This window comes from Rattus norvegicus, chromosome 17, assembly GCF_036323735.1.
Source record: "Rattus norvegicus strain BN/NHsdMcwi chromosome 17, GRCr8, whole genome shotgun sequence".
NCBI classification, from domain to species: domain Eukaryota; kingdom Metazoa; phylum Chordata; class Mammalia; order Rodentia; family Muridae; genus Rattus; species Rattus norvegicus.
In genome coordinates, this window is record NC_086035.1 from 59282447 (window position 1) to 59296630 (window position 14184).

Consider the following 14184-nt stretch of genomic DNA (forward strand, 5'->3'; position numbering starts at 1 on the left):
GTATATGCTGTTATGATGATGAAAATAATGATGATGGTGATGATGATGATGGTGGTGGTGACGAGTGTACCCAGCACAGGGAGTGCGTACAAGGGGAGGGCAGAGGACAGTTTTCGGGAGTTGATTTTCTTCTTCCACCATGAAGGTTCTGGGGCTGGAACTCAAGTCATCCGGTTTGTGCATCAAGTAGCTTTATGAGATGAGCCATCTTAGAACCTAATCAGGCCTTGTTATAAAGTTATAAAGTAGAAACCACTACTCTGTGTGCACTTAACTTTGTAAGTAGTGAATTCCCTACTTCAACAAGGCTTCTTTGCTTTCGGAATGTAATTCAATTTCATAAGTTTCATAAATTTGTAAAAATCAACTTCTGATAGAATCTCGTCACATACGCCTGATAGTGAGGGTACTTTAGGCAAACTCGACATGGAAAACTTCAGAAGTAGGGCTGCTGAGGTCACGCTGCATGTAAGAGGCCTGGGCCGTAAGCCTGAAGACTGAATCTGATTCCTGAACCCCAGTGGACAGAGAGACCCCATCCCAAAAGCTGTCTGACTTCTGCGTACAAAGTAGCAACCACACATGTACACAATAACAGCAATAAGTAAATATATAGTTTTTTTTTTCTTTTTTCTTTTTTTTTCGGAGCTGGGGACCGAACCCAGGGCCTTGTGCTTCCTAGGTAAGTGCTCTACCACTGAGCTAAATCCCCAGCCAATAAATAGATAGTTTTAAAGAAAAATTCAGATGTATATCACTGCTAAATGAAGATCACTCCTCCCATGAAATGACTATCAATTATAAAATAATGAATAAATCCAGTACAGAATTATGTAGTTATACTATACAATGCATTTAAAATAGGTCAATTCACAAAATGTAAATTTTCAGATGATCTAATGTGGCAGGAGTGAAGAGGGGAGTCTATAATGTAAGCTCTGATCTCAAACTTACAAGCTCTGGCTCTACTCTGACTTACTAGGTAATGTGCGTCATGTCAAAGGAGTGCCAGTTTCTCTTTTTCCTCCATAAAAATGAGTTTAAGTTCTCTACTTCGTGTGAAGATTCAGAGAAAATACTGGTTGTAGAACAGCACAAGCCTGACTTGAGAGCTACATTGTTATTGCCTTCTTAAAATAACTGTGTATTTATTTATTTGTGTGTGTGCGCGCGCGTCTGCATGTCTAAACATTAATTGTGAATTTATTTGTGTGTGTCTGCATGTGTTTACATGTACCACAGATGTGCGGGTGACCATGGAAGCCAAAAGAGGGCATCAAATTTCCTGCAATGGGAGTCACAGTGGTTGTGAACTGCTATGTATGTGCTATGGGCTGGGAATCAGATGTGGCTCCTCTAGAAAAGCAGGAAGCACTCCTAACTGCTGAGCCACCTCTGCAGTCCCGGTTGTCCCTTTTGAAAGTAGCTGGCCTGTGACCAGTCTGGTCACCATGAAGACAGATAACGTGAACACTTCATCACTCTAGAATGTGCACAGAGTTTACTAAGCAACCCAAACTCATAACACTGAGTTCTGGACACGTAGTGAGTGCTCGCCCTTCTAAGCATTTGTGTCTAGCCACAACCACAGTGATCATTCAAACCTCCCAAGTGACTGAGTGAAGTAAGGTACGTCCAGCGTTTCTGCGAAAGGCCGTCTCCCTTTGTGAAAACAGTCTTCTCGTTTTGAAAACTGTTTCTAGACTCTGACATGTGTGTCTCTGATATGTGCAGCCATCTTGAAAACACCCACAGTGTCAAAGGAGAGAAAGCCCCAAGAGAGTTCATAAAAACCAATTAGCTAGTAAGTCAAACCTAGAGCTTCCCTTCTGATTACTTAAATAATAAATACTGTTAGTTTTAACGTCGTTATCGGCAGAGTTCTATGTTAACACAAAACAAATTGGATGATGGACACGCCCAGTCAGCACGAGTTAACAGGTTCTACAACAAAACAACTCATCACAGCAATCGTCTGTGTAGAAATAACGCTAATTTGACTTTCTGGCTTAATACTCGCTTATACATTAAGCATTAGCTAGATGCGTAATGTATTAACTTCATAAAATATTTGTTTTGCTTTTATAATTTTCTGTTTTATAGCATTAGAAATATCTGCAGACGATTTAAAAATAAGAATGTATGTTAAAAGGAGCGTAAGGGCAAGTCCTCAGATAGATGACTGGCGCACTGTGACAAGCCAGGCTTGGCACCATGTGCCTGTAATCTCAGCCATGGGAGGAGGGGGCAGGGACAGGTGCATCCCCGGGGTTTTCTTGCCAGCCAGCCTAGCACAGCTGGTGAACCCCAGATCCCAATGAGAGAACCTAGATCCACAATTTTAAGCTGCTTCCAATAGTCTTCAGTTGCTCATTTTATTGGTCTGTATTACTATAAAGGTTGATACTGAACATGGTGACGTTTAAATTAGAGCTATGTGAGTAAAATGGACAAAGCTAATTAAAAAAAAAAACATCATATATTATCTTTTTTTTTGCTGTTGTCTTTGTTTTGTCTTTTCTTTCTTTTCTTCTTTAGGCAGAATCTCCTGTAGCCCAGGCTGGCCTTGAGGTCTTGAGTCTTTGTGTTGCCACAGCTTAACTTTTTTTTTTAAAGCAAACATGTAGGGGCTAGGGAGCTGGAGAGAAGGCTCGGCAGTTAAGAGCACTGACTGCTCTTCTGGGGGAATCTGGGTTCAATTCCTAGCACCCACATGGTGGCCCACAGCTCTCTAGTTCCAGGGATCCTCCGCCCTCCCACAGACATGTGTGGAGGCAAAACACCAATGCACATAAAAAATTATATTAAAAAGTAAGCATTTAGGACTCGAGGTTGAATTCTAATGATCAATACAAGCAAGCAAGCACATAAACAAACTAACAAACAGAGCTCAGAGACACGCCCCAAACTCATCCTACAGGATGCCCTCTCAAGTGCTTTCCTACAGACATCAGCCGAAGTTGCATTTCTCGCTTTGTCATGGGAACCAGCATCAGGTGGCTCTCTGGTTATGTACCATCTGTCTGTATTAGAGCTGCAACACGAAGGCCAGCCACCCCTTCCCCAAGCTGGCTGTGAGTATTCAGTGTCCCAACTATGGTCCTTTAATAAAAAGACAACTGCCAGAGCCATATTAACAGGTTGAAATTTAAACATTTTTTTCTTCCTCCAGAGATTACACATGGCCAATGGCTCCAAATGGTAACATTCCACACCTAAGGCCTCAGATTTAAAACACCGTTAGAACATGGAGCCATGCTGGACTTTCAGGTAGACAAGAGAAGGATTCTTTCATTCTCACTACCATGACCCAGCGTCTTGTACTACTGATGGAGACAGGGAGACCTTGAACAACGAGAACCCCGGGTAAAATGGGCCCTGTACAACCAGCATAAAGCATGGGTGTATCTGTCCAGGGATGGGATCCTTATCTCTGCCTTACTCTCTGTTTGGAGTCTTCATTTCAGGGTCATAGTGGAAAGATGAAAAAAAAAAAAAAGTCAGAACACAATACACCCATTTTGTGTATTATTTTCCTTCCTTGGTAAAATCATGCCAGGAACAATGAGTTACATTTGTGGAATATCTGCAGCGTGTCCAAGAAACACCAGACAAGTGGCAGGAACTATGTGTAGGAAGGACAAAACTGCACCATTTAAAACATCCAGCTTCAGATCTGTATTGAAGTGGCATTCAGAGTATAGATATTCTTCCCTTTGAAGAAGTTTATCCCAAGTTAAGAGAGCCTGGCCCCGAGTGAGTCCGGCATCTTGTGTCTGTGCCTCTAAATGCCTCTTCCCTTTGCTGCCTCCCCCTACCATTACCTACTGCCTAGTGGGTTTGGCTAATCTGAAATGTTCTCAATACTCAGGAATACCAATGACATCATAGCAATGATTTAGGAAACTATACTGGTTCAGTACATTAGTCTGAATGTAATTTTCAGTTTATTCGTATTATTGAGGATTCAAAGTTCATTTTTCTGAGGTATATTGTTTAGAATCTGACTTGCAGACTATCCCTGTCTTCTGTGTCCTTCCTCCTACAACCTGTTTCTTGGTTGTATCATTCATTAACCTCTCCCTCCACAAGAGGGATGGGTGGTACGTGCGCGCGCACACACACACACACACACACACACACACACACACACACACACACGGCATTTTAATGAAGTCAATTTTGCTACTTGCCACTACTCCCTCTGACACAATGATATGCAAAAAAGTGTCAATTTGAAATGACACAGCAAAATTGTGAAAGACTAATTTTTGATTGTCCATGATCTAGCAATTGCTGCCATGAAAAAAAAGAATTAGTTTTCTATATATTACATTTTTAAAGGATTTTTAATGATAAAAAAATTGGCTTTATAATTCTGAGTGTAACCACACCAAACTCATGCACTAAATCATAAAATGCTGTCAATTAAAAAGAAATAATTCCCAAAGAATCAAGAGCTATGAGGAAGCAGCGGGTACATGTGAAAATGGAGACTAATATAAACTAGGGAATTATCTTCGCCTCATAGATTTAAACCTCTTTACTTCCACAGTGATGGCAAGGTCACATCTAGAAGAGTATGTGTGATAGAAATGTCTGAGTGATTTTCAGAAGTAACGATTGAACTCTAATGGTTACTTCATAATCAATGATGTAATAGTCAGGAGGAGAACAAAGAGGACTGCATAGCCACGGATGGACTTCCCAGCTGGGTTTGCTCTTAAAAGGGGTGACATTAAACAACCATAGCTAGTTTCAGAAATTAAATAAAATGAAAATCACTACATTATGGAGGACAGAATATTTTAGCAATAAACGTGCCGGAAGGAATATTTTATTCAGATGATCAACTTCAGAGAGCTAAAGCCTCCAGCATCACCAGGTTAGACAATATTTACACCTGCAGTATTTCATTCCATACATAATCTATACTGTCAGAAGCCACACTTGAAGCTGCATTTAGACTTCACAAAGAAAGAGAGAATGAACTACGCTAGTGAATACTTCCAAACCTTTTGAGCATGCTACAAACAAAATCTAAGGCGTTGGGCTTGTTTCTTCTGAAGTTGAAGGAAGGAGATAAACAGATTCTAGGAAATACTATTTCTACTCCTGTTCACACATTCTCTACTCCAGACTGTTAAAGGATCAGTGGAAAGGGCATTTACAGATGTCAAAGTAAATAAAGACTCTTGACTCCTGACACGACAGTCACTCTCTCAAGACATAACCTGTTAGTCAGATAATCCAAATGCTGTTTCAGTTTTCACTTTACTTGGTAAACAATGCATTTCAAGGTAAATTACAGATCCCTCCTACTTTCTTTTTGAACTGAAGACATCTTCACAAACAACTAAAATGTTTACAGAGACCAGTAAAGCCGATGTCATATTGTGACATATTTTTGTTTTTGGCAGGCTTTGGGCCTAAATCCCTTAGTCTCTAATCAGATAACTCTCAAGAACAAAGATATAACACCTCCTTAGAAATGTATATGTCAGTATTTTTAAGTAAAAAAATATGTGTGCAATATTCTTAAAAAATTATCTTGTTCCAACAACAAAAAACATTTGCTCATTTTAAAACAAGGCTGTCTATAAATTCAATCCAAGGGGGGCAGCTCAAAATAAAACAGACATGACACCCTACCAGATCACTCTCAAGACAGATTCAGAATACATATTTGAGAAATCCCTTGATTCAAAAATGAAATTCAACTTTTACAATGTCCAAAGAACTAATACACAAACGTTTTGTTATACTGAAACGGCGCTAATGGGCATGGTTTTGTAAGACAAGAAAAGCATCCATGGAGGAGAGGGCAAAGGACAGCTTATTATTAAAGAATCCGATAGAGATAATAAATGAGATGAGATGGAACATAACTGCCAACTGAATGCTTGTCCATAATGTCCCCTGGATTGGCTGTGACGACATTGTCTGTTCTCACCATGGTGCACAGTCCACAGCAAACACTTAAATAACACTGCTGACCAAATTGAACTTTCTCTACGAAAATTAAAGGATAATAGATAAAATCTTGCCCCACCTTTTTTCTTCCTTTTTTCTTTTAGTAAAACTGACAAATTGTTGAGGAGCACTACAGCGCCACCAACACAGATCAGTGCAGAACAAAAAAAAAAAAAAAAAAAAAAAAAAATCTCCCACCGTGTGCAAAAAGAAGAAAACTAGAAAAATGCCAAAAATTACAAAATGTCTCCCAAATGTAGCTTTCCGGAGAAAAAATAAGATAGATCTGCAGAGACGAATCGACAAAGAGCTTTAAGGAAATCACATCCTAGACCACAAGTTAGGTCTGCTCAGCAATAAAAGAGCCACTATTTAGCAACAGCCATAACTTAAACCCGGTTAGTCAATCTCCGCCTTCATTATACCAGAGCTCCTTTCTGAAGTATTCCATCAAGGGAATCACAATAGATCTATTTTAAAAAACCAAAACAAAACTACAACGGTAGTTTGCTTGTTGGTAATTTACTCTGGACAAATTAGGCAATAGATAATTTTTATAAAGAGGATACGTACATATTTGGCACTACCAACATTCCTGGCACACAAAAAAAAGTCCATCTTGAAACATCTGAGTTCCCCTTTAGTTCACAGCAATTAAAGTATAATTTTCATTATACATGTTTATCTTTAACAATGGAGAGGAAAACTATTTTTTCCCCTTTTGGGAAAAAAAAAATTATCCAGACAAAATTAGGTGGAACGTGCAGAGATCGAAGCTAAAGAAAAATACAAAGATTGGTTTTGTGAGAAGAAACACAATGAAAACCTCTCTTATCTGGTGCTCCTTTCGAGGATGTAATGCCAAGAATGTTTAAAATTATAAACTTACCATCGGTGTAGGCAAAGCAGCAGCTAGCTCTCAAAAAAAAATTGTAACAATATAGGCTGAGGTCTGGGCTGTCCAGAAAAAACAGCCTCCGGGCAGCGTACGGGTCTTCAAACATCCTGAAAATATTTGGTAAATCAAAAGTGAGACTTTCGTCCATGGAGGGCGCGGAGCGGGGCGGGCAGCCGCAGGATCCGAGGGCGTCGGGGGGAATGGAGCAAGCTGGAGGCTGCGGAGCGGGCGGCGGCGGCAGGCGCGGGGTTAACAACTCTGCGCTGGCGGGCGAGAGGGCGGGCGCGCGCGCCCATTGGCTGGCGGCTTCCGGGCTCCGCCCTCGCTCCCGCCTCCCGCTGCTCGGAAAGAATGCGCGACTGTGCCATTTTAAACCGGCTCGGGAGAGCGCTGCTCCCCAGACTTTGCTCGGGGATCGGGAGTAAGTGACTAGCACAACAATGGCAGCAGCCGTGTCCTCCGAGCATCTGGGCACGCCCTTGCGCGCGGCTCGTTGGGGCTCCACTCGAGACGTCCGTGTGGGACGTGGATGCGGCCGCGGCCGCTGGGAAAGATGCCTATCCGTGGGTTCTCGGTGTGACGTTCCCGAGGGCCTCCTGAGGCCGCGAGCACCACGCGGCTCGAGTGTCCCTGCATTAGCCTCGAGTGAATCCTGACATAAGTTGAAACCATATTCAGCTCCCCCACCCCCTCCCATTTCAACGCTGCTCTCAAACCCCTTCCTGGCCGGCCCAGTTCTACCGCTCCGCCCTACAAACAAAATGGCTGAGGTGCCCAGTATTTTGGATCCTTCCACCCGGCCTCCAGGAAGTGGTAGAAATTCAAAATAAATTAAGCCCTAAAGTACACCCTTGAGTGTGAACTCCTTACCAACCTTTGCTGCTGGTGCTAGCGGGAATGCCCTCTTTTTTGTTCTTTTTCTTCTTCTTCTTCTTCTTTTGTTTTGAAAAGAACATCAATCATTAGGGATTTACTTGATTGTAATTTGAACCTCCTGTTTTACATATTTATAAGGTCTTTCACCTAACTTGGCAGGCTTTCAGATTAAGTGGGCTGGGAAACACGATTCTTTCTAGTTGGGCGCTGAGTAGGGCTGTTTCAAACAGGCTTTTCTAATACAGTCTGAAAATTAAACGTAAAAATGTTAAAGGAATCCAACACTTGTAATTGCAAATGTAAAGTCCCCAAAGTCGGCTAATATCAAAGTGTTTCCATAACTTAAATGTGTGAACTAAATGTATCCACTGTGCAATTAATTCCTTGCCAGAAAATTTCTAATGGGCCAACGATGAAAGAAAATACCAAAGGATGAAAAAAAAAAAAAAGATAGAGAATAGTCCACATTCTTCAAGACACTTCCCTCCCACACCCACTCAACTCACCCCACACGGAGGTCTGATATACTGAATATTTAATAGGCACCTTTAAAACTATACCTAGGGTTATTATCATACTCACTGTCTACAACAAGACGCGGGGGGGTGGGGTGTGCTGTTAATTACAGGACGATTAAAATAAACAGGGCTTGCCTCCAGTAAACCAGAGGGCTGACAAAACCAGAATTCTATGAGACAGGTAGTGACCCACAGGCTTGGGGTTAACTTCAGTAGACTGAGCCAGAGTCTCCATCCAGCATCTATATTTTGCACCTGATCTGAAGTAGATAACTGGGGTAGACCTGGATTCACAAATATTTACCGAGTAGCTATGATTAAAAACAAAAATCTGGACAGGAATAGACTCTCATGTAAGTGTACAGATAGGTCCTTTTTTATTACCTATAGGCTAGACTGTTCTGAGCAGTTTGTAAGTTATTCATATTCTTAACCATATACTTTCTGATGAAATAGTTGGTTTTCCAGCTCTTGAAGTCATATTCATGGTATACATGAACAGGTTTTTGTTTTTTTCTCTGTGTTTGAAGGCAAAATGGAGGTACGGTGTAGAAAAGTTCTCCAGTAAGTTGGGGGTTGTTTAGCACAGTTCTTGAGAACTTAGCATTGCTATGCCCAGCAGTTGCTGCTCATAGGTAATAATAAGCAGTGGTTTATCTCCTACCTCACGGACACAGACAAGTAGCAAGTCAACAAGTCAACAAGCACGTGATTGAAAGTGTCGGAGAGTGCTCTCTCTGAAGTAGTGCACAGGACAGAGAGTACCAGAAGCTGCCCCTTAGCAGATGACATCATTGACACTAGACCTGGGAACCAGCAACGACGTACACTAAGGCACTCCGGTGGATTCCAGAGGCACATTCTAGAAGTGCCATGGAGGCCAGGATGCCCACAACACACCCAGAGGAAAGGAAATGGCAACAGTTGTTCAGAGGTGCAGGTAGGAGTGACGAGGTATGTAAGCAGGATTGAAGCCGAGAGACCCCGGATCCACCATGGCACTCCATAGGTAAGCTGTGAGTTACACAGTGACTCAGACGATGGACTCAGAGATTTAATGGTCATGAACTGCAGAGAGATGGAAATGGAGAGCAAATCCCACAATGAGAATTTTGAATTCACATGGCTACATCATGGAGTTTTGCTTTTCGTCCACATGTCATAGCCAGGGATGATGGTCAAATTAGTTATAAATATGAAAAAGCAAGACATAAGCAAACCACATTGTGAAGTACTAGTAAAAGATTATCAATACACACAACTAATCATCTTAATTTTTCACATCTCTTTAGCTGTGCTCGTTTGCACTTTGTTTTCCTAGGTAAAGTCTCACTGATAGCTGTGGCCTAGTTGGCTTTAGTACTTTGACTTTTACTTAAGATTCTTACTTTTTTTTTAAAGGCTGGTGTGGGGGTGCAAGCCTTTATTCCCAGAACCAGGAGGCAGAGGCAGGTGGATCTCTGTGAGTTCGAGGCCAACCTGGCCTACAGAGTAAGTTCAAGAACAGTAAGGGTTGGACAGAGAAATTTTGTCTGGAAAACAAAATAAAAACAAACAAAAAATTCTTACACTTTTTTAATCAGTTGAGAAGTTTGAGTATCTTCTATTGTTATAAGGGATGCAGCGCTTTGCCGAATCTAGAAATTAGAAAAGCTAATTAGAAGAAAAAGTAATGTTTTTTTTCCAACTTGATATCTGTGTGACTTTTGCAAGTCAAAATTCCACCTGTACATGAGCAGAACCAGCATATTCAGCGGCTTAAATCTAAAGTCGTAGAGCATTCATTGTCCCATCGAATCAGTGACACAATCCCTCAAGTGCACCTAGGAAGCACAACCATCAGAGACTTCAAATCATGAGTGGGTTGGTGCATTAATCAAATCCTGACCTCACAGAACTGAGACGTAAAGGAAGTCTGTTTTGAGTGCAATCTTTTGGTCGTTCATTACCATTTGTGCAGTCAAATGCATGCGCCGATTTCGGGAAGAGGGATAAATGCGACAAGCAGTGTGGAGAACCTCAGCTCAGTTTTCCCTCTAATACCGGACTGCAGTCGGCAACTGAGTTTTTTCAGAAGTTCCCACCTTCGCAACTGTGGAGAAGGATTGTGCATCTGTAGATCTGAGTCTCTCTCAGGTAATTCAGGAAGAAAACAACAAAAACAAAAACAAACCATTCTTAGCTGAAGTCAGCATTTGCAACCCTAACAAGCATGGAAACATTTGAAAATACCCCCAAATGGACAATATGGCACCCAGGGAACAATGATATTAAATTTGTATATTCTTGGGAAAATTCCAATATCACACCCCCTATGATTTCCATGATTCTGCCTTAAGAATGGCAAACTCATACTTCCTGTAAACTTATGTTCAAGCAACACTTGACTAGCTTGTTTTCTAAGTGTTCTGGTGACTTCAGCTGACATTTAACAGTGTTGGCTTTAGAATGTTTTGTCTGTTGTGGGTTTTAGATATGTTTGTTCATTGATGATTTGCTCATCGTTAAGTTTAGTCATTGCAAAGAACGAGGAATTTCCAAGGATCATCTTTCTTGGAGCAGTTTGTGAACATGGGTGTAGCCAAGATTAGTTTCTGACTGATTTATATCTTTCCTGTTCATAGAATTCAACTTTATTTTGGGCTCATTACCAAAACCAAGCACATTTTCACTAAAGGGATGTAGCTGAAATTGGTTGGTAGGACTCACAAGTCAGTTAAAGAGGGCTGACTGGAGACTCTGAGGCTCCTGGGCTATACGTGACACCCACAGTGGCTTCCCTCTGCAGGGGTGACCAGTACTCAAGAGGCCTTGAAAGTACGCAGGCTCTAGTCTCTCCTCTCCTCAGTGCTGTGACTGCTTCTGACATGCCAATGCACTTGAGAGGCATCCCTCAGCTCAAACAGCCATTTCGGGGCTGACATCAGCAGTCTTCTATGCCAGTGTGCAGAATGCAAGGATTAGGTGAGGCCCTGGATGCATGGCCTCAGCTCTATTGAACATTTGTTGCCAGCCTGAGATGACTCAGTAACAAAGTAAACCAAAAGGAAGTCCAAAAGTAGAGCTGAGGCCCTTCATACACGCCTGTGAGAATTCCAGGGGTGCAGAGCAAGCTGCCGCACCACTCCATTTTTGCCTTTTTATTTCTTGGATGGCTCAGGGTGTTTTCTTCTCAAACATTTAGAAGAATTTTTACTTTATTACATTTAAAGTTCTGATGCTTTATCTATTATCTACCCCGCCCCCATCCCTCACTCATCCAATTGTGTCCAAGCAGTTTTCTTCTTTCTAGGACAACGGTTTTTCAGTTTTTCATTTTCCTCTTTGCCTTTATAACCTCGTCCTTCATACACACACACTTTAGTAGTGTCTGTGTGTGTGTGTTATTCTAAATTTGTAAAACCCGTTTTCTCCTCTGAGCTCTTGCTCTCTTCTCTCCTCCATAGCATTCTTCTCTGCCCATCTCTCCTTCCTCCTTCGTCTGCTTAACATTCCCTTCTCTCCTTTCCTATGCTCTTATTTCATTTACTGTTTACACAATTATCCTAGAAGAAGGTTAACATCATAGCACATTCCACACTGCTCTCCGCATTTTCAGATTTTTGATATTGGTGGTGGATTCATGGGTTGTAATTGCTTTTAAGTATATTTCTGTATCTTGTAGGGTTTGCCATTGCTCCTTGCCAAGTGGTATTGGGGATTGAGGCTTCACAACTAGGTTGCTCAATAAGAAATTACTCCACCCCCAACACACACACATACACACATACACGCACACATACACACACATATACATACACACACATACACACACATACACACACATACACACATGCACACACATAACACACACATACACACACATACACACACATATACATACACACACATACACACACATACACACACATACACACACATACACACACATACACACACATACACACACAGATACACACACAGATACACACACATACACACACATACACACACACATACACACATACACACACATACACACATACATACACACATACACACACACATACACACACATACACACACATACACACACATATACACACACATACACACACATACACACACAGATACACACACATACACACACATACACACACATACACACACATACACACACAGATACACACACACATACACACATACATACACACATACACACACACATACACACACATACACACACATACACACACACACAGATACACACACATACACACACACACACAGACCACACACACACACACACACACACACACACACGGAATGACTCTTTGAGAAATGCCTGCAGCTTCCTCTACAAATTAAACTTTTACCCAATCTGTAACTCATAATGTTTTTGAGATCATTTATAACTATGCTCTCATTCTATTCACATTCTGTATACTTAGTCTGTTTAGAATTAACTGACCTTCTACCAGGATTGGTGGAGACACACCTTTAATCCCAACACTCAGAAGGCAAAAGCAAGAGGATCTACTTGAGTTGAAGGCCAGCTTAGTGTATCTTCATAGCAAGTTTTAGGACAGCTGAGCCTAAATAGAAAGACCCTGTCTCAAAAAACCAAAAACAGTCTGAAGAGATGGCTTAGCAGTCTGCAGAAATGGCTTAGTGGTCAAAACAAAAAAACAAAAAACAAAAACAAAGAATTAACTGACCTTGAGAAAAACAATATAATTAATCTTACTATGCACTGGACTTCCCAATCGACCATGTTTCCTTTTTCTCTTTCATAACCCATCATGTCCCTGACTCAGAACAATGTGTGTGTCATAAGATATTGTCCAAGACTAAGATCATTTGCTGAAAGCAGCAAGGCATTGAAAGCCACAGTCCCCACAAAGAATATTGACAGCAACATGTGGGCATAAATAAGATTTGATGGCCTTGTGGGCTGCTCTTAGTCAATAGGGTAAAGAGAAAACATTTCCCTTTGGGAGATTCCTGCAACAGACTGATTAAGACAAAAGTTCCTTGCCATTTTCAGTATCATATGTGCGTGCTGCTCAATAAATAGAGAGAACAGCCCCTTTGGAACAACAAAATCAGAACTCTTCAGAACAAATCAGGCTTCCTCTTGGGTGAACAACATAACAAGTCTATGCTGTTAAAATGAAAGGAGTCTTTTCAGGGAAATCTATAGCTTTAAACACGTAAACTAAGAATTGAAAGAGGCCAGACACAGAGGCATATGCTTTAATCCCAGCACTCGTCAGAGACAGGTGGATCTCTGAGAGTTGGAGGTCAGCCTGGTCTACATAGAGAGATTCAGGATAGCCAGGGCTATATAGTGAGACCCTATCATGAAATAAAGAATTAAGAAAAGAAAGAAAGAAAGAAAGAAAGAAAGAAAGAAAGAAAGAAAGAAAGAAAGGAAGGAAGGAAAGACAGTCAGACAGACAGACAGGATCAGATAGATCTCAAACAAACAACCTAATGATACACACCAAGACCCTGGAAAATGAAGACCCAATCAAAACCAAATCAATAGACAGGAAGAGAAGTAAGATCAGGACAGGAATTAATGAAATGGAAAGAAACAAAGAACAAAAACAATTAGAGGAATCACTGAAACAAAGAGTTGATCTTTGAAAAGTTAAACAAGATTGGTAAAGCATTAGTTATCTACACAGAAGAAGAGAGAGAAGACCTAAATAAATAAAATTAGCATTGAGAAAGAAGCCATTACAACAGCTATCAATTCAGAAAAATCTCTTAAAGGTCTTGCCTTTAAATTGAGAAATCTAAAAGAAATTGATGAATTTCTAGATGCATATGAGCTATCAAATTAAAACAAGATGAGACACACATTAGTTAAATAGAGCTATAACAAAGGTGAAGTTGAAGCAGTAATTTTAAAATCTCCCAGTTAAGAAAAAA

The 14184-nt window shown here is 41.0% G+C and overlaps 1 protein-coding gene across 2 annotated transcripts in view; it reads right to left on the reverse strand.

Moving 5' to 3' along the window:
- Nucleotides 1–7089, reverse strand: part of Epc1 (enhancer of polycomb homolog 1) — a 91023-nt gene extending 83934 nt beyond the window's left edge. The window contains exon 1 of one of the 2 annotated variants that reach the window (XM_039095281.2): nucleotides 6863–7089. In XM_039095281.2, the coding sequence (XP_038951209.1) occupies nucleotides 6863–6865 (3 nt within the window). In that variant the 5' untranslated portion in view covers nucleotides 6866–7089. The remainder of the gene's footprint in view (nucleotides 1–6862) is intronic. The other variant, NM_001309462.1, reaches the window with a different exon arrangement.
- Nucleotides 7090–14184: the final 7095 nt, after the last annotated feature.